This window comes from Gadus macrocephalus, chromosome 2 (assembly GCF_031168955.1).
Source record: "Gadus macrocephalus chromosome 2, ASM3116895v1".
NCBI lineage: Eukaryota > Metazoa > Chordata > Actinopteri > Gadiformes > Gadidae > Gadus > Gadus macrocephalus.
This window is the reverse complement of record NC_082383.1, coordinates 18,966,425-18,987,547: the sequence shown is the minus strand read 5'-3', so window position 1 is coordinate 18,987,547 and position 21,123 is coordinate 18,966,425. Positions and strand designations below refer to the sequence as shown.

At 45.2% G+C, this 21,123-nt stretch overlaps 1 protein-coding gene across 3 annotated transcripts in view; it reads right to left on the bottom strand.

Annotated features, from left to right (window-relative positions):
- The window catches only part of LOC132451816 (microtubule-associated serine/threonine-protein kinase 1-like), a 75,181-nt gene that overhangs the window by 50,503 nt on the left and 3,555 nt on the right, over positions 1-21,123 (bottom strand). The window contains exon 3 of one of the 3 annotated variants that reach the window (XM_060044387.1): positions 16,400-16,431. In XM_060044387.1, the coding sequence (XP_059900370.1) occupies positions 16,400-16,431 (32 nt within the window). Of the gene's footprint in view, positions 1-12,537; positions 12,867-16,399; positions 16,432-21,123 lie in introns of those variants that run through there. The other 2 variants (XM_060044388.1, XM_060044389.1) reach the window with 2 other exon arrangements.

Genomic DNA, 21,123 nt, shown 5'->3' with positions numbered 1-21,123 from the left:
CAGATGGAGACTTTGAGTGGCGACAACAGACCGCCAGAAGACCACCTATTAAGAGACAAAAGAAGACTGCAGCTAAAGGACAGGATGATGGGAGTGATGATGATGGAGGTAGGTCCAGTCCAGGCATGGTAAACACAAGTAATGTTCTCCACTGCTATACTAATATGTTAGATAGGCAAGAAAGGGTAGTCTTTCCAAACAGTGAGCATGACTGGGGCTTAAGGTTTTTCTGTACTAATGTGTGCTTTCTAATCAGATGGAGAACAGCCACACCTGTCAACCACAAGCTCACCTGTCAAGAGGCCAAAGAAGACTGCAACTAAAAGAAGGCATGATGAGAGTGATGATGATGGGTGTAAGTCCAGACATTGTAAAACACAAGTAATGTTCTCAGTCTGAGGTCAGGATTGTTTCATTGTACTATGTCATGTATCTCAGGTGGAGAGAAGCAACCCTCGACCGCAACAAGACCACCTGTTGAGAGGAGAAAGACTAAACAAAACTATGTTGAAGATTATGATTGGGGTGAGTCCAGGCAATATAAACACAAGTGAAGTGGTCTGAATCGGGTCTTCAGTACTTTCACTGTACTGCTTATTTCAGCTTTCTCAGATGGAGAGGAGCTACGCATCACAACACCCCCTGTTAAGGGGCGAAAGAAGACTGCATCTAACAGAGGACGTAATGATGATGGTAAGATATATTGTCTTCAGAAAATTCTCTTACAGAAATACAAGTGGTGCTTGCTGTCAAAGCACAAGTCACTGGGACTAGGTGATTGATTGGACTACGTGTTAGTAGTCGGGTCACTGCTAAAGGACTACGGGTCATTACTAAAGTGTTATTACTATGGTGTTCTTTGTGATTACTAAGTTGTTTTTAGGTGGTTACTTAAGTGTACCTAGAATCATAATGGGCCAGTGTAAGAAGTGGCGTTGTCTCCAAGTCTAGAATACCTTCCTGTGAATGTTGGGGCGGTGACCCATCCTCTGCTAATTCTAGACGTTTTTGAAAGAGTTGGTTATTGAAGCTGTAGTTTTCATAGTAGTACATGCAAAAGTTGAAGATACAGACTTGACAGCAGTTGTATAATTAGTGGCTGTGTTGCGCCTAATAACCATGTAAACACTTATTCGGATCAAACTTCTCTGGTTGGAATAAATGTAGTCTTTCTGCGCATGTTTGCTTTTTTTAAATCTCCTTTTCAATAATTAGGAACTCAGTGTAGTCCCTCGTGTCTGTTATGTTTTTGCAACTAATTTTTAAATCACATGAAATGTAGCTTTGCTTCATGCATCATGTGGAGATTAAGCCAAGACAGCAGATTTGAACACTTAATATTGCACACTTGCAAAATAAAGTCAAAGAATTGTGATAATTTGATTTTTTCAGTAGAACATGTATACATATGTACATGAATGTCTACTGGGAGTTGCCCATTTTTTAAAAGGAGATTGATTACACTTATCGAAGGCCTGAACAATTAACCGGTCCGGACAGTTTAAGCCTCATGGAAAGACGTAGGAGCAAAGGAATTTTCTCAACAGCAAAGTGAGACTATGCTTTATACAAATTTAGATTATTGTAATCAACATTTTAGTGACGTCAGAGTTTAAAAATGGTAAACCTATCCTCTAATCAACCACTTTGTTTTCTGATTTATAGATGCTCCAAAAACACATATAAAGAGACCCTGGACTGACCAGGAGAGGACTGCAGTCGGGCGAAGCATGGCAAAGTTCATCTCGCTAAGGAGGGTGCCAGCAAAGACAGACTGCATGCTTTGTATTGCGAAAGAGTCTCCAGTCCTTAGCAATCGAACATGGAAAGATGTTAAATATTATGTCCACAATGCAATACTTAAAATCAAGAGAAAGCTTGCATTTTAAAGGAGACCTGTTATGTTCAGTGTCAGCCAAGTTCTGTTGCTGAGCCTACAAGCAAGGCAGCACAGCCATTAGGAGGAGGTAGGGTGAATAGGAAAGAGGGATGGAGGGATAGAAGAGGCAGGGAATTGGGATGACAGAAAGAAGGTGGAGAGAGAGACAGGGGGAGACAGGTAGAAAAAGAGAGACAGGTAGAGGGAGGGAGGCAGATAGAAAAAGAGAGGTAGAAAAAGAGAGACAGGTAGAAAAAGAGAGACAGGTAGAAAGAGAGACAGGGAGAGAGACAGGTAGACAAAGAGAGGGAGAGAGACAGGTAGAAAAAGAGGGCGAGAGACAGGTAGACAAAGAGAAGGAGAGAGACAGGTAGAAGATAGGGATAGAGACGGGTAGAAGAAGAGATTGAGAGAGACCGGTAGAAAAAGAGAGATAGAGCTTGACAGGTAGAATAAGAGGTAGAGGGAGAGGTTGATACTTTTTCGTTCAAGAAACTCCTGAATAAGAGAGGTTTTGTGTTGTGTTCAATATTGTCTATATTTTTCTTGTATCTGTATTTAGGATTGGTACTATATTAAAATTATTATAAATTCCAGGTGTATGCACTACTGTAAATTCTTGTTCTCAAAAATTATTTTGTTGCAAAGATTTTCAGCTGACCATCCAGCTCAGAGCTGGGAACTCCAGTGGCTCTGGAGGTTGAGGATACCAGTTGGCACTGCTGGAGGATGCTGCTGCTAGATGCTTTTCAGTTGGCTGCCCTCTTCCAGTATGCTGACTGGCTTGCCCTCCTGTGTTCCCTGTGCCGGAGAAGCCCTGCATTGTGTGCCTGGTTAACCTTGCTACAGGCCACATAAGTGCCTTTTTCTGGGGCCCTCCGACACAGTCACAGGGTAGAGATGGTGATACATATATTTTATAACAGGGAGTTGGCAAGATGTTTATAAGCTAGAGAGCAGATGGAATTCTGACATTCGATGGGCAATTTAACCTATCCATTGATTACTCTAATGGACACCAGGTACGCAGCCACCCCCTGCTCCTGGGTCTGATCAGCTTGATCCAGGGCAGGTGCAGCTGCTTGAATCAGCAATCCCCACACCACAATAGGTCTAAATAATTTCACATCCTAACCATATTCCAGATATTTTCTTAAATCCGTAACACTTGAGACCAAGAGCCATATATTTCAAGTAAAACAATGTTTTTTCAGTCAATAGTTCATGAGAAAAATGACTGAGGTTTGAAACGGGGCCCAGTTTCCCGATAACGATGGATCTTCGCTCGTAAGATCATTCTCACGATGGATCTTTCGAACCATCGTTAATTTCTTTGGAGCGTTTCCCGAAACTCCTCTTAACGTGAACGCGCATTCGCTGCACTCACGACGTTCGTAGGATTATACCTGTCCACTGACATGGTGCTGAAACGGGCTATGACGTAGGGGAGACGCAGGAATGTCGCAGGAAAATGGGGTTAAAAAGGGTTAAATATCTCCCGAGATATTGGGACAAAGTCATTGACGGTGGGGGGAGACCGTACCTGAATTTCAACGGGGGGGGGGATATAGGACGTAAATATGGGCTATTATGACACGGCTCTTCTCAGTGCCGTGGAACGCTCCGTTCACTTGCATGGGCCCTTCACAACAACGCCAGCTTCTTCGGTTGCTAAGCGACGTCAACGTCTTTGGCTAACTATTTCTCTGCTGATCAACGCTACGTATGGTAAGTTTGTAACAAACAAATTGTATAAAAACACCTTGCGAAGTTAGTTAGCTGCTCATTATCGAAAATAAACCCTTTCAGGTCGAAGCACCTCCATTTTGCGTCGCCGTCCGGTTCGCCCTGTCCGGGCTTATTTTCACGATAATGACCGACGTTCTATTATCCCACTTAAGGTCAATATAACTCTGCATGTGGAAGGGAAAATAGCTTTTTTTGTATTATGCTGCTGCTCAGCCCCCACTGGCACCCACTCGAACCCTGGCTATAGGTCTTTCTACACTGCCGAGCCGGTTCGGTCGCAGCTTGGCACGCCCGGCGATTTCACCTTCTTGTCTCAAGTTTCCTGTGTAAAATCGAGGTGGTCAAATCCCCCGTTTGTCACGGCGCAGGGTTTCTTGGTTCACTGGGCAAGGCAGGGCTGTGCACGGAGTCTCTGACCTCTTTAGAATAATTTGTATTAATGCATAATATCCAATGTTTTCATTTTTTATGAATGAAGACACCCGCATGCAATAATGAGTTCCCTCTATAGTAGGCTAACGATGCTCTTAGCGTCCTACGAGTACCCTGGAGCACTCGTTAGCTACGAGCGTTTTCACGACGTTCGTTACCAACGATGCTTTCGGGAAACGGTTTGAAAACTACGATGCTCGTACGACGCACTTCACGATCCACTTAGGCCAGTGGGGCGCCCCCCCTGGGGGGCGCGCCCCACAGTTCTTCAGGGGGGGCGCGACGTGAGAAAAAAATAAACCCGAAAAGACCCCTGAAAGACGAGGATTCAAATCATCAGTCGTACTTCAACTGTAGAAGTAACATAACCATAGGCGTCGATTACGGGGGGGACGGGGGGGACATGTCCCCCCAACTATTTGAAAAACGAATTTTGTCCCCACCACTTTTAAAAAAGGAAAAAAATAAATAAATAATAATATCCCCACATACTCAACCGAAATCGTCGAGTCTAAAATCATGTGATAGGCGGCAACGCCGGTAAACAAACCCCGACTCCCGAGAAGCCCAATCCCTATGAGCTCCCTGCGCTACGGCCATCCGGAGGCACACAGAGCTTTTGGCCGTGACTGATATTATATATACAATTATATTATATTATATACTATTATATATAGAGCTCCGAGAGTCGCAAACGGCAATAATCACTTTCTCCTCCATGCTGCAGTACACCCCGGACTGCACTGCGCTGAGTTTGACGGTTGAACGCTGATTGGCTGTTACGTTACACATGTCACTCAGTGGCCACGCTGTTGAACGCTGATTGGCTGTCATCACGCAAAATTCGTGCCAAAGTTGAAATTTTTCGCGCCACAAATCCTCGTGAACGCGCTTGCCTGTACACGGCGAAAGTGTGGCGCGACAAATCAAAAATATTCGCCCGATACGCGTCTACACGTTCACTTTGTATGGGATCTTGTCGTCCCGTTGCATTTTGGGGTGAACGCACTGGAGAAGTTTCAAGACAGACAGCCAAAATTGACATTTTTATTCAGAAAATAGCCGGTCCTTTTGCTTCCTATAAAAAGCATGTTTGTGACACTGGATATCGATATGGATACGTCATCTAGCCTGCATGTGGAGGGCCACATAAGGTAAGAAATTGGTTTACGTAAACTTTGCTGCTGGTTCTGTTTGCTCGTGAATCGTGATGACCTGGCCAAAGGTTACCAACGGTCCCAAGCAATTTTGATCTGATTCTGGTTGGTGCTTCAGTTAGTATGCGTTGTATATATAGATTGCAGCTAGTAGCAGCTACACACGGTGCGATTGCTATGCCAATGTGGTTATAGTTGGTTTTGTCTGATTGAGATATGTGACGACTTGGAGCCTGGTAGGCCTATCCTGACATAAATATGTTCTCGCATAACCTGTGTGATTATCCTAAACTGAAGGGGATTTTATTTGCGGACAATTTTCTTATGATGTTGTAACGAGTGAAGTCTACATTGGTCCTACGCAAGTGTTTACTGGTGGTCAGGATTTGGCAGATGCAATTCTCCTCTGGGTGCTTGTATTTTTCTTTTTTTAATGCAGCATAACATATGCTACCAGCAGCCCTTGCGCGTCTTCAAAAGGCTGATGCTCAGTACCTCGTTTCATTTCGTACCCCCTTTACAGTCTGGCATTGTTTGTCTGGTAAACTCTGTCGATGTCAAGATAAGTGTTAAATTGCCAACACAGTTCTTTGTCCTGTGTGTATTAGTATTAGGCCTACATATCCCGAGCCAATACCCTGGTGTTTCCAACGCTGTTTTGCAAAACAAGCCAAAACACAAACTGTGGTTTTCAACTTTTATTGTTCGAATAGGATCTTCATAGGGTTGGCCCGAATGCCATTTTTCAGGCTTCGAATACTCGTTGGTTTTTCCGAGCGAATATTCGAATACTCGTTCCAGAAAAAAACACCATCAAAAACAACATTAATAATCCTTACATACTCCCTGGAACCGATTTTGACAGTATCTGCATATTTTGTTTAATAGCTTTTTGAACGTTAAATAGTAGGCCTAAGTAGGTTGAAGTTCCTTAGTTTTTCCCCGTGAAAGCGAACAGCTGTTGCTCCGTTCCAAATCAGCTGTTCTCTGTCATCTAAGCCCTTACGGGAGCTTTTCAATTCATCCTGGAACGTGCATCTTTTCAGGGAATTTGTACAATAAATCCATAACAAATACCGAATATTGATTGTCTTATGTGTCCATATTATATCCATTATATTGACCGGGTATTCCCAAGACGCTAACGCTCTGCAGCAAGCCAGTCACAGTTGATTGGCGCGGCGCTGTACAGCGAACGTAAACAAACAACTAAGCTAAGGTTTTAAGTATTACTTTTCCTCCAGAGATCCCGCTAATGTTGTGTTATAAAGTAAAGGGAAACAAGATATCTATTCTTCCTCCACCTCTCTCGCTTCTCTGCTTGGTGTCGCTGACGCTTATAGTTTGCCTCCCTCGCTCTGGTAAAGTCACCTACGTGGAAAAAAAAAATAACGAAGCTCCGAATACTGATTTAAGCTTCAAATACTAATTTTCCGAACCAGTATTCGAATATTCGAATCATTTCAACACCTGACAATACACTGTAGAGCATATTGTAATGCAGCGTTGAATGGATGAATAGCTTACATAAGGGTACCCAGCACTTTTCAGACCACACTCAAGCTTATGGTTATTGTCCCCACCACTTCTAAAAACAAACTGACGCCCTTGAACATAACTAAATAAATTTCAACCGTTTATCTTCGTGCAAACCATTTAACAAATCTACACACTTGTATCTTCAATAATATCTAAACAGAATTTTGATATCATTTAAAATTTCTTCAGAATCACAGTTTTAGTTTCATACCGCTTCATTTTCAGCTGTTTTCATTGAGGACGTTTGCCCATTCTGACACAACTACTTCTAGACATCGTAACTCATTCCTTTTTCAACCGTTTACAATCGTTCAAACCATTAAACAAATCTACACACTTGTATCTTCAATACAATCTAAACGGAATTTTGACAGCATTTATACTTTTTTCAGAATCACAGTTTTAGTTTCAAACCGGCATCGCTTTCAGTTGCTTATAATAATTTAGGTCACCATAGCAACGCCGGTAAACAAACCCCGCCGAATAGTAGAATCTCCGGACTGAAAAGGCAGATCTGATTCGACTCAGAATATTCAGAGTCGGGGACAGCCCTAGAAAATAATATTGCTGGCTAACTTTAGCAAAATGAAAAAAAAATAAAAATAATCAAATGTTTTAAAATTATGATCAGAGATGTTTAAAACGTGTAAAATAATTAAAATAGCTTTCAAAACACAGGTATTTAGAACTTTTTTGGGGGGGGGGGGGGGCTCAGCTGAAATTTTTTCTCTGAGGGGGGGCTCACTCTCTCACACTTTGAAAACCCCTGACTTAGGCTAACGATGCTTTCGGGAAACTGGGCCCAGATCTGTTGCTATGCTTACAGTCTGCTGGCTTCAATGTCAATTGTCAATGTCAAAACAAACCGAGTGCTTGGTCCTCAATCTGTTGGTTAAAAACTTTTTCTTAAAGTTGGTGTTCCAATTAATCTAAGGCAGTGTTTGGGTTAAGGGGGGTACCTAGAGTCCAGAATTTATATTTCTGTGATTGAATGTGAGCCAGAACTGCTGGTCCTCACTTTTTACCCGGTCCTCAATATGTAGCAAGTACAAGTATGTGTGTGTGTGTGTGTGTGTGTGTGTGTGTGTGTGTGTGTGTGTGTGTGTGTGTGTGTGTGTGTGTGTGTGTGTGTGTGTGTGTGTGTGTGTGTGTTTGTGCTTGATAATAAATATAGTCTCCGTTTTATTGTATTTCTGAGGCACCCACAGGCAGACCTCATTAAAAATAATGCTCGTACCACGGGGAAATCAATTACGATGGTAGACACACGCACACACACACACACACACACACAAACAATTCACGAAAGTCAGCTTTGAAATGCTCTTAATTGTTCTAACGCACCGTGTGTGTGTTACATTGTGCGTTAACACATCATTTGCATGCCCAGCCGGTGTAATTTCCCCCCCCAGGAACAGGAGAACGAGGGGATGATTGTTGTGTCCTAAACAAACCGCATTGGAAGACTCTTCTCCAGAGTCCACGCACAGAAGTTTGGACAATGTGCCCTGATTCAACCAGAACATCAACAGACACACACAACAAGCACAGACACACATACACATAAACAAAAGTGTACACACACAAGCACAGACGCACACACACAAGCACAGACGCACCGGACACACACACATGAAAATGTATATAATTTCACACACAAAGACACACACACACACACCAGATGACAGGTTTCTATTGCTTTCGCTGGCCCTTTCCAGTACTCTCCATCACTCCCTCTCTCTCTATACCTCTATCGCTCTCTTCTTCCAGTCTCATTGAATTCCTCTAAATGTAAGTTAGATCAGTTTCAATAAATCATATTATGTGGTAGGAGTGAGAAAGGGAGAGAGAACGAGAGAGGGAGAGAGAACACATGAAAATGGAGAGCGATGGAGAAGGGGAAAAGCTAATTTTTCATTGTGTGTGTGTGTGTGTGTGTGTGTGTGTGTGTGTGTGTGTGTGTGTGTGTGTGTGTGTGTGTGTGTGTGTGTGTGTGTGTGTGTGTGTGTGCATGTGTGTGTGTGTGTGTGTGTGTGTGTGTGTGTGTGTGTGTGTGTGTGTGTGTGAGTGTGTTTGTGGGGCCGTAAAGTCTGGGCATTGGTCACATGGCGTCTTGTTGCTATGCAGGGGAGGACAAGCGAGAAAGAGAGGGAGAGAGAGGGAGGGAGTAACAAGGAGAGGGTGAAGGTTAAACAGGTAAAGGGATAGAGGGGGAGAGGGAGAGAGAGAGAGACAGAGATCCTGCACTCAACAAATACATCACAGGGCTGATCCGTGTAAGTCGAACATGTCCATCAATAACTCTTACACTAATACACCTAATACATCAGCCAATCAGGTAACCCCTTCGTCCAATCAGGTGAGACTATCCAGCCCCAAGTTGCGCAACTTTGCCTCCCTCTCTGACCGTCCAGCAGGAAGTGACACCATTCCAATCCCTCGCTCTCTTTAAACTCTGTCTCTCCTCATTGTTCTGCCAAGCGCTTAATAAAGACACAGGCTCAAGCAGGACCAAACCAGCTCAGCACAAAGACAAAGTATTCCACTGTGGTCCTCGTGCAAATGATCCTTATAGGAGCAGTCTGTGTCTAGAGGGTTTGACTCCCGGTCTGACCCGAACCCTTCAGCAAGAGCCCCCAGCCACCCCTACCTGTCCCTTAATGACTCGGACGTGTGTCTGCTTCACAAAACCAAGCTCATGCCATAAAGTAGGTCATTACAAGAACAAGAAGGAACAAAAGGACAGGCTTCTCTTCAGCCTTCTACTCCTGCTGTTCTCTCCATCCTCCTCTTCCTACTCTCTTCCTCCCTCCTCCATCACACCCACCCCGCCCTTTTGGGCTGTTCCCTCCCCACACCCTCTCCCTCCTCCTCTCTTCTCTTCTCTCCACTCCTCTCTTCCTCTCTCCTCTTCCTCCCTCCCCTCTCAGCCTCTCTCCCCCTCCCTACTCATCCACCTCTCCTCTCTTCCTACTCCTCCCTTCCCTTCCTCCCCTCTCCACCTCTCTCCCCCTCCCTCCTCCTCTACCTCTCTGCCTGCTCCTCTCTTCCTCCTCCTCCCTCCTCTCCTCTCCTCTCCTCTCCACTCCCCTCTTCCTCCCTCATCTCCCTCCCCTCTCAACCTCCCCCCCCCCCCCTTCCTCCTCCTCCACCTCTCCCCTGATTGCGGGCTGCTGATCCCCCCTGCTGTGCGTGTGTGTTCTGGTCCGGCGCTGAGACCTACAATATGGGACCAGCTGACGGAATGTTCCGGAAGACTGTGGAAGGTTTCTGAAAGATTCTGGACGATTTTTGAAGAAGATAATGGAATGTTCCGATAGAGTCTGCAGCAGCTTGGGGTCACACACACACACACGCACAACACACACACACACACACACACACACACACACACACACACACACACACACACACACACAAGCACCCACAAACATACACACCAACACACACACACACAAACACTCACACACACCGACAGTCTCACACACGCACAAAAGGGTAAACAGATATTTGCCAAGAGAATAGACAGACATGGAGGGAGATAGAGCGAGAGATAGAAGGATCTGAAGTGAGAGAGAGAGAGAGAGAGAGAGAGAGAGAGAGAGAGAGAGAGAGAGAGAGTATTTCCCTGGTAACGAAACTTGAGCTAGGTGGTTCATAAATGAGATAAAAGCAAAGACCCAAGGCCTAGCTCTCTCACATAGTCTTTCTTTCCTTTTCATCTCTCTGTTTACGCATTCAGCCTCACAAGTGCCCATATATGGCGATGACAGCGAGCTGACAGATCGAATGGTAGCAGGCCTCATGGGGGTTGTACTGTGAGCACAGGTGTACGGTTCACACCCACAACTCATGTTAATGGACGGTACCAGTCTGGGTGAGGCAAGTATTGTAGCCATCTCTCCTTTTGTTAGACATCCGTGAACACAATGACTTCCTTGAGATTGTGTGCATCAGCATGTGCATCAGCATGTGCATCAGGGAGGACAGGGTTTGTGGACAACATCACAGTGAACAGCCATACATAAGTACCTCGTATCACAAAGATGAAGGAGTTTCATCTGTTTATATTCACAGCAGACCCGAGCACGCTGAATACTATTCCTGAGAATCTGGATGTTATTTTTGACATAGACAGATTCCTCAGTGAAGCCATGAAAGACGGTAACGATGGTTTAATCCACCAGACCGTTATGGTCCTTTAAAGTTTTTAAAGCTCCAGTGTAAAACACTGTGAGGCAATCCATCCCCTACCCAGAGAGTGTCTCAATCAACCCGCTCTGAACTTCAGAGGTGTAGAGATAAATGGTCAATGTTGAATGGTCTGGATTTATACAGCGCAGTTCTAACCAGTGGCAACTCAGAGCGCTTCATAGTATTACCTAACATTCACCCATTCATGCACACATTAACACACCGAATGCGGAGTCAACCATGTAAGGCGACAACCAGCTCGCCGGAGCTGGTTGTCCCTGAGCAAGGTGCCTTGCTCAGGGACACCTCGACACTCATCAAACCTACCTCCTAAGCCACACGGTGCCCTGATACAATGACAGGATGTGACGCCAACACTATCATTGACTAGTTCTTCGTTTTGGTACTAATATCACCAAACAGAGACCTCCCTATGACCTGCAATGCTCTCTGCAGCTGCAGTAATCACTCTGGCCAGAGAGGGCGCTAGTGTGCAGAGTTACACCTGTCTCTTTAAACCCTTGCAGGTTGCTTGCTTGCTTCTGCAGTGCGATATACGCAACAGAATCTGGGGGTGGGACAAACCCAGAGCTGACGTGTGACTGGCTGATTTAGGTCACTTGACAGCTGACAATGTTTGATATTTGTTGTGGAGCTCTAGTGCATTGCTGCATTTTATAGGGTGGGGGGGGGGGGTATATTTTATGTTGTCTTTAGACGTTGGCTTAGCTGCTCAGCAGGAGATCGATGCTTCTCTGAAACTGATCCTTGGTCTGTGACTCAAGAGTTTTCTTTGGAAAAGCCACGTCATTTATTGCTGTGTGTGTGTGTGTGTGTGTGTGTGTGTGTGTGTGTGTGTGTGTGTGTGTGTGTGTGTGTGTGTGTGTGTGTGTGTGTGTGTGTGTGTGTGTGTGTGTGTGTGTGTGTGTCTCTCTCTCTGTCTCTCTCTGGCTCTCGCTCTCAATGTCTCATACCTCCTTCGTCTCTCTCTCTGTCCGACACAGATAGAGATCCACCTGTCTTCCTCAGAGTCTTTATATTCATAGCATTATAGTTTAGTTAACCTCAGTCTCTATACGAGTAATATTATAGTTGTGTTCACTTCAGCTGTATCAATATCATCAGGACTTCTTTCTAAAACACATCGGCATTAAGAAGTCAAACAACAACTGATCGTCATCCCGCTCAGTAAACCAGTACACTGCAGGATGTCAACACACGTCCATCAGAACACCTCGCTGCCTCGACCTTGAACACACCTTGAAGGAGCCGTGGAACAACCTCCCAATGACAAGACTCAACAGGACAGAGCTCACACGTGACAACGCACTGTCAACAAGCATGGCCACACGCACACGCATACGCACACGCACGCACGCACATAGAATCCACAAAAGACCTCCCCAGCCGATGCCAGCCCCCTAATGCACACAGCACTTAACCCTGAGAGAGAGAGAGAGAGAGAGAGAGAGAGAGAGAGAGAGAGAGAGAGAGAGAGAGAGAGAGAGAGAGAGAGAGAGAGAGAGAGAGAGAGATAAAGACCAAGAGTCCACGCCCCCCCGTCTCGTCTCCTCTGCTGCCCGGTACCTTTTAGAGCGACGGAACATGGTGTCCGTAACCACGGCGACAGCAGCCCGTGGCGACGGCGGTGGGTCACTGGGCAGTGGCGGACAGAACGACAACAGAGTGACGACCCAGAGGAGAAGGTGTCATCTCCACACAATAAGGCAACGCAACGCTGTGAGCTCCACAGCCGACTCTGACTGTCTGGGCAGGCGAGCACAGAGTGAGAGGAGAGAAGGGTGAGAGAGAGAGAGAGAGAGAGAGAGAGAGAGAGAGAGAGAGAGAGAGAGAGAGAGAGAGAGAGAGAGAGAGAGAGAGAGAGAGGGGGGAGAGGGGAGAGAGAAAGAGAGAGAGAGGAGAGAAAGAGAGAGAGAGGGGAGAGAGAGAGGAGAAAGAGGGGGGAGAGAGAGGGAGGAAAGAGAGATAGGGGAGAGGGGAGAGAGAGAGTAAGAGAGGGGAGAGAGAGAGGGGGAAGACAGAGAGGGGAGAGAGAGAGAGGGGAGAGATGGGAGAAAGAGATCGGCAGTGATATGGGAGAGGGTAAATGGAGGGAGGGAGAGATATTAGGTGAGAGACGGGGGAAAATAAAGGGGAAGGAGAGGGGGAGAGATAGGAGGAGAGAGGTGAGAGAGAGAGAGAGAGAGAGAGAGAGAGAGGGAGAGAAAGAGGAGAGGAGAGGTGCGGGTGGCAGCCTTCCAAGGGAAGGAACAGAGAACCCGCAGTGGGGGATTGTGGGTAGTTTCCTCATGGGTGAGGGGCCATGGGGTGTGCTGTTTTATTGTGTATTGTGTGTTTATTGTGTGTGCATCATGTGTTGTAATGTGTTGTCTTGCACTGAGCATCATCGGTTTGTCATCTGTTGTGTGTTCTGTGATGAGCGTAGTGTTGTTGTCATGTGATGTTTTTTGTGTGTAGTGTGGAGTGCGTTGTGTGTAGAGTGTTGTGTGTTTCCAGACAAAAGTGAGTGAGTGTACAGAGTTTGTGTGTATCCTTTGTGTATCCTGTGTGTAACCGGTGTATTCAGAAGAAAGGAGAAGCCAACCTTTTAACTGCAGGCAGCAAAGCCATAAGGAGTGAGGCAGAGGCCAAGGTGAGTAGAATATAAATGATACTACTCTATATACTATAATCGCTACACAATGTAATGGCTATTGTCATTTTTTTTCATTTCAAAATGTTCTAGCTACATCTGCAGCCAACAGATGACACACATAACCACAGACAGATACACACCTAATGCTATATACTTGATTGAGTACAATGTATAGAATAAACATTGTATAATATAATATATATGTATTATTGGCATCTGAAGATTAAAAGGTTTTGGATGCAAGCTTTTTTTTAGGAAAATCCATGTGTTTTCAAAAACCTGTTCCCTAGTGCCTACACACACAGACACACACACACAAACACGCACAGACACACACACACACACAAACACACTCTCGCAGAACACAGGAATAGAGGTCAGAGTGTACGTGTGAGTGTGCGACGTGCGTGTCCTACCTTCTTGGGGTAAGAGATACGTTTTTGGTGCATGTGTGTGTGTGTGTGTGTGTGTGTGTGTGTGTGTGTGTGTGTGTGTGTGTGTGTGTGTGTGTGTGTGTCTGTGTCTGTGTGTGTGTGTGTGTGTGTGTGTGTGTGTGTGTTTGTAAGTGCCTCATCTCTTCAGGGGAAGAGATAAGGTGGCAGATTGGGGCTCCAGTATGCTCATCCATAATGCATGCTGGTCAGGTCAGATCCCACACACACACACACACACACACACACACACACACACACACACACACACACACACACACACACACACACACACACACACACACACACACACACACACACACACACACACACACACACACAAGAAAAGCAGATTACTCTGTGTGTGTGTGGCACACCTGCATGTGAAACCAGTTTGATGTCAGAATAGAGACAGTGACAGACAATTTCTGGTGAGATTCATAAACATAACCTCCCCCCCTCACAGATCACCCATGATGCCTTGGGGTGACGAGGGTGAGCCCTGATTGGACAGCTTTGAATTGGGATGGCATGAAGTCTGCATACACAAGACTTCCGCCGAGTTGTAGGAAAAACACTATCACACAAGCACAAGACACAAACACAAACACCCCACACAAACCACACACACACACACACACACACACACACAAACACACACACACGCAGAAACACACACACACACACACACACAAACACACCCACGCATACAGCACACAGAGTGAAGGGCACATTGTTGAACCAGCCAATAGGAAGGCAGAGTGTGTTTCAGCACCATGGAGAGAGAGTCCTCAGCATTGCAGAACACGATGTGAAACACTCTCAGAGCACATCATCATACCTCCAGGGCCATAACTCAACACATCATACATCATCTCTGAGCGGAGTCATAAATCCACTACCGTGCTTTGTGCTCTAAAGGAATTATGTTCAGAATAAACACCGTTAAAATGACATAAACATCAGATATGTGGAGTAACAGAAGCAACGATGTCATGATTTAAAGCATCAGGTGAATCGACTTCATTCATTGCAATTGATTTGTAAGAAGCTTCAGAGGTAATTCATTCCTAGCTGTGACAGATACAATCTTAGCTAGCCACTATGATGCCATGCTAGCTACTTGAGCTTTAATAGAGTTTAGCAAGCTACTATGATGCTGGACAAGCTGTGTTAGCTAGTATGGATATATGACATATTATTACCATAGTAGCTAACACAGCTAGTCTAGCATCATAGTAGATAACATAATGTTATCTACTATGATGCTAATCTAGCTTTGTAGCTACATTAGAGCTGAGTTAGCTTCACAGACAATAGGGTTTTAATCTACTAATTCACGAGAAAGATTGATCTCAAGCGACAGTGAATCCACAGACAGGTAACGATTGGGTATGTTGCTCAAGGATGATGACAGCCTTAACATATCTGGGCATTGAAAATATGACATGGGGCCCCTTTACACAGACACAGAGACCTCTCAGACTTCACAAGAACAGACTGGGCTTGCACAAGATGGGGAGGATAAAGAAAATGAAAGTCTGACATTTTCACAGAGCACTGTCTAATGACCCCCCACTGTTGCCCTGCACTGCCTGAGAAGACTCCCAGCACACTCACGCACACACACACATACATTCACACACACAGGCACACACACACGCATACACATACGGAGCCAATTGAAGCATCCTCAAGACCCCAGAGTGCGGAATACAAACGCTCCTCCTCCTCTTCCTCTCATGAGTTGATGACGGGAGAGATCTTCAAAAGAGAGCTCTAATGGCTTTAATGAGATTCAACCCAATCACCACACTGTTCCTCTGAACCACTGGCTTTAATACCAGCTACAACCCTGTCCCTGTAAACCACTGGCTTTAAAACCAGCGACAACAATGTCCCTGTAAACAACTGGCTTTATACTGGCTAAAACACTGTCCCTGTAAACCCTTTTCATTAAAACCAGCTACAACACTGTCCCTCTAAATCACTGGCTTTAATACTGGCTAAGACACTGTCCCTATAAACCAGTGGCTTTAAAACCAGCGACAACACTGTTCTTCTGGTTCTTCCGAACCACTGGCTTTAATACCAGCAACAACACTGTCCCTCTAAACCACTGGCTTTAAAAACAGCTACAACACTGTCCCTGTAAACCACTGGCTTTAATACCAGCTACAACACTGTCCCTGTAAACCACTGGCTTTAAAACCAGCCTCAGTCAGCCAGCATGGAAGGACATGAGGAGAAAGAGAGAGAGAGAGGGTAGAGAGAGAGAGAGAGAGAGAGAGAGAGAGAGAGAGAGAGAGAGAGAGAGGGGGGGAGGGAGGGCGGGAGCTGGAACTAAAGAGATTAGTCTTACCTGCTGTTCTTGCGGGGCAGTGGCAAATCCTTCTAGAAGAAACACAGAAACAAACACAGAGAAAGAGATCAGGTACTGAGAGATTCACTCACCCCCCATAGACACCTTAAAGACACATTAAATACGATAATAACACCTATAACAGCTGTACGACCTTTATAACTATGCAGGATAACCTCAAATTCTTATAATAAAAGCGATAATAGTCATCACAATATTCTTTATGTTTATAAGTCGTTCCCGTTTTTAAACCAAGGTTTTTTTCTACAGAAAACGTTATCTTTGCTTAATCTCTCATAGAGAACTACATGAATATGCATGCCGCATATTGAAACATACCAAAACCTCTACGGCTCCTCCCCTTCCCCTTTGAGGTAGGCCTGCCCACCGTGTTTTATTCATTTGGTTACCGCAGGGTATAAGAAAGGACAGAGCGAGTGGTGTGCCACAGCTCCCTGAGTGTGAAATCAGTTCTCTGCTGAACAGGACAAGCCGTGCCCACAGAACAACATGGAACCCCTACATAGACGTCCAGTGACTGGACTGAGGGGTACCCCTCCCAGCCAACAGATACCGGGTTCAATCCCTGATGGCCGCACCCTAACCCTAACCTGTCGGTGTCCTGGAGCAAGTTGTGCGACTCCTGCCTGTGTCTGAATTCACTTAGGGTCAAAGGGTCTGCTACATGACTAACAGCAGTGAGTCAAATTGGTTTGAAAGGAGATAGGAATGATGCCATGCTAAGTGAAGGAATGAATTATGGTACATTAAAGATGGTCAAATAAAGCAACACGTTTATGTTATAAACATTAGACCTTCACTGAGAAGGTCAGCCAACTATTCTGTTTACCATCCATCCAAGCCTTTCCCTCATTTAGAACATCCCAGCCATCCTCCATCCTCTCTGCTCCATCATCCCTCCCTCCTCCTTTTGTGTATCAAGGGGCGCACACAGGACAGCCTGCTTGGACCTGAACCAGACACACTAAACCCTATCTTCAGCCCCCAGCCCTGACTGTCCTGTAGCCCGGCCAGCAGAGAGAGAGAGAGAGAGAGAGAGAGAGAGAGAGAGAGAGAGAGAGAGAGAGAGAGACAGAGAGACAGAGAGACAGAGAGACAGACAGACAGACAGACAGACAGACAGACAGACAGACAGACAGACAGACAGAGAGAGAGAGTGTGTGTGAGTGAGTGAGTGAGTGAGTGAGTGAGTGAGTGAGTGAGTGAGTGAGTGAGTGAGTGAGTGAGTGAGTGAGTGAGTGAGTGAGTGAGTGAGAGTTAGTGACTGAGTGAGAGTGAGCGTGAGACAGTTAGTGAGTCAGTGTGAGTGAGTGTGACTGTGTGTGTGTGTGTGTGTGTGTGTGTGTGTGTGTGTGTGTGTGTGTGCGTGTGTCTATGTGTGTGTGTGTGTGTGTGTGTTTGTGTGTCTATGTGTGTGTGTGTGTGTGTGTGTGTGTGTGTGTGTGTGTGTGTGTGTGTGTGTGTGTGTGTGTGTGTGTGTGTGTGTGTGTGTGTGTGTGTGTGAGCAGGGAGGCAGCAGTGAAGCGATGTGGAGCCCGGCTTGGGGGGGGGGCATTGGATATACTGGGTTATCTGGGTGGGCTTGGGTGCTAGGGATTGCGTGAAGGGTGTCCCGTTACACCGCTGATAATTCCCATGCATTACCTCCATCACACCTCTGCAAGGACTGCAGGGTTAAACCACATTGGCATTGACAGCTACCAAACTCATTAGATTAACCTTCAAATGTGTGTGTATTTGTGTGTGTGTGTGTGTATTTGTGTGTGTGTGTGTGTGTGTGTGTGTGTGTGTGTGTGTGTGTGTGTGTGTGTGTGTGTGTGTGTGTGTGTGTGTGTGTGTGTGTGTGTGTGTGTGTGTGTGTGTGTGTGTGTGGTAAGCTGCTCTAAAGCCTTTTAAACAGAACACTCATACTCTGATTTATACCTAGAACAGAATCAATGCCTGGAAATAATAATAACAACAATAATTACATGAATAAAATATATGATAACATAAATGACGAACAAATCATACAAAATAATAAATAACAAATCATACATAATCCATGATATATATAGCGTAATCTTCAAGATATATATGAATATATCATGTATATTTGTATTTGTATTGTGGTTTACAGGGTTAATAGTAGACACTACATAGCTAAAATGCAAATGACCATAAACTGTCACAGTAAAAACTGCCAGTCAGCTATGTCGAAGAGGTCAAAGGTCATCCCCCCCCCCCTCTCCTCCCTCCAGGGACAGGAGGGGGGGATCGGGTTTAACAGAGATGTCCACTAATCATCCCCAGGGTTAGGAGTTACCAGGGACAAATCCCTCGTCACCGAAAAGACTTAATATCCCAACGATTAATCTGATCCATGCTATTGATCCGGGGTCTGTCCTGATCCCACTAATTGGCCTTGAGCTTTTGGAAGGGTGTGTTCATGTTAGAGCGAGTCGTCCTGCTTTTATCACTCACACGCAGGGCTGAGGCCGCCATAGCAGAGCGTAACGGAGAGCGACAACTACAAACAGAATCTGTGGTCACTGGGTTTTAAATGTTAAATGAACTACGTTGTGAGTGAATCACTGTGTGTGTTGTTTTGCATGGCAATACCGTTCAGAATTCAAACACCACTATCCATACATTCTAATTGAACAGTAAGCTGAATTGGATGGATGCAGTACTTTAGAATTCAGATGTTATTTATATATTTGTAGTTTGGAAAGATTTTGATCTTCTATTCCAGCTCTTATGATTTGAATATCATCAACCTTTTGAAAATGTGTTTGGTCAATTAAATTTGCCTCAGCAAAACTTTATGGTGAATTTAGTTTTTTTATTTAGTGAAAGGTCGGAGTGAGAGAGACAGAAAGAGAAAGAGAGGGAGAGAGAGAGAGAGAGAGAGAGAGAGAGAGAGAGAGAGAGAGAGAGAGAGAGAGAGAGACAAACAAAGCGAGAGAGATTGAATTAGTCAACTTCAATGTAAACTTCATGAAGTTGTCTTTTTCTCAGTAAACGGATGAGGTATCCCCCTCCCTCCACCCTCCCTCCCTGGTTCCTAACTTCAGGGAACCATTAAACCCTTTCCCCTGGTGTATTGAACCGGCGGCGTCTTGACAGTGTCAATAAGAGACGGGGGACCAGACCCAAGGGCCCATGTCCACCGTCCCTGGGAACCCAGCGTCTCCCGGACTGTAGCGCCATGCTGCTTAAAGGACACCTGGTTTATTTATCATTCTGGGGCTGATTTCATAAGGTGGACATAAGAGAAAATAGATCTATAATCTAAAGGGCAGTCGTGGATTTGCGTGTGCGTGTGTGTGGGTGTGTGTGTGTGTGTCTGTGTGTGTTTGTGTGTGGTTCTGTATGTGTATGTGTGGTTGTGTGTGTGTGTGTGTGTATGTGGACATGTGTGTGTGGGCGTGTGTGTATGTGTATGTGGAGAGCATTTCTGTGTATGTGTCTATGTGCGTGTGTATGTGTGTGTGTTTGTATGTGGCGAGCATTTGACTGTGTTATAAGAGCGGGCTATATTAAGAGTTAAAGGTTGACTCTGTCTCCTTCACGCGTCACAGCTCTGATTATTCAACCTCTTCTGCGCTGATTGCAGCAGTATTTAACTCCACTGTGGTGGCTTTTCTCGCGCTTGTGATTATAAACTATTTATACATTCTTTTTTATACATCAAACCTGGAACCACTTTCTGTCACATCTTGCTCACTTGGACGTCACTGCAAAAGCAGGTGTGTGTATCGAATGGGAGTGTTTGTGCGTGTGTGTGTGTGTGTGTGTGTGTGTGTGTGTGTGTGTGTGTGTGTGTGTGTGTGAGTGGGAGCCAAACCCTACATATTTGAGCCAGCCTGCTGTTATGACAATATCATAAACTAAACGGACCATGGCATTCAATTTTCATTAACTTTATTGACACCTTATCTGGACGGCAAGCGTCTCTGTTATAATGGGCCAGCCGGCTAGATGTTTATCGACCTTATTCTGCTTCTTCATCTCCCGTTTTTCTCTTCTTTTTAAATTGATTTGAATGTTTACCAACTCATATCAATGTCATATTTCTTAGTTTGATTACTTGCAGTCTATCTTTTAAGTACATCTCTCTCTGAAATAGATTGCAGTCATATGCCAGAGATGACGTTGGACACCTGAGCGCTCAGAGATGACTGGTTTATGAGGTCATCTTCTACGTCTTCCACTGACTCATCAAGACCTGCTGAGGCTGAAACTCATCCTTCTATCAGACATCGTTCTACCCATCATCCCTCCCTTCACATCCAGCTACGTATAAGTATGTCTATCTGGCTATCAAGCCATCATCCACCCATCTGTCATTGATCCATCCATCTATCATTCAATATAGAAATGTATTGATTTGTATATTCTGACAACACACGCGCACAAACACACACACACACGTCACACACACACACACACACACACACACACACAAAAAACACAAGCATGAAACACTAACCCATGACTGGAGAAAAGGCCAACCATCTGTCTGTCTGTCAGACTGACTGATAGTATGGCCGTTTAGCTGACAGACTGTCTGGCTGACAGGCTGACTGACTGACTGTCTAGCTGACCGACTGTCTGGCTGTCTATCTGACTGCCTGACTCTCTGGCTGTCTATCTCACAGATTGTCTGGCTGACTGGTTGTCTGACTGTTTGACTGTCACAGTTTCCATCACTCTCACGC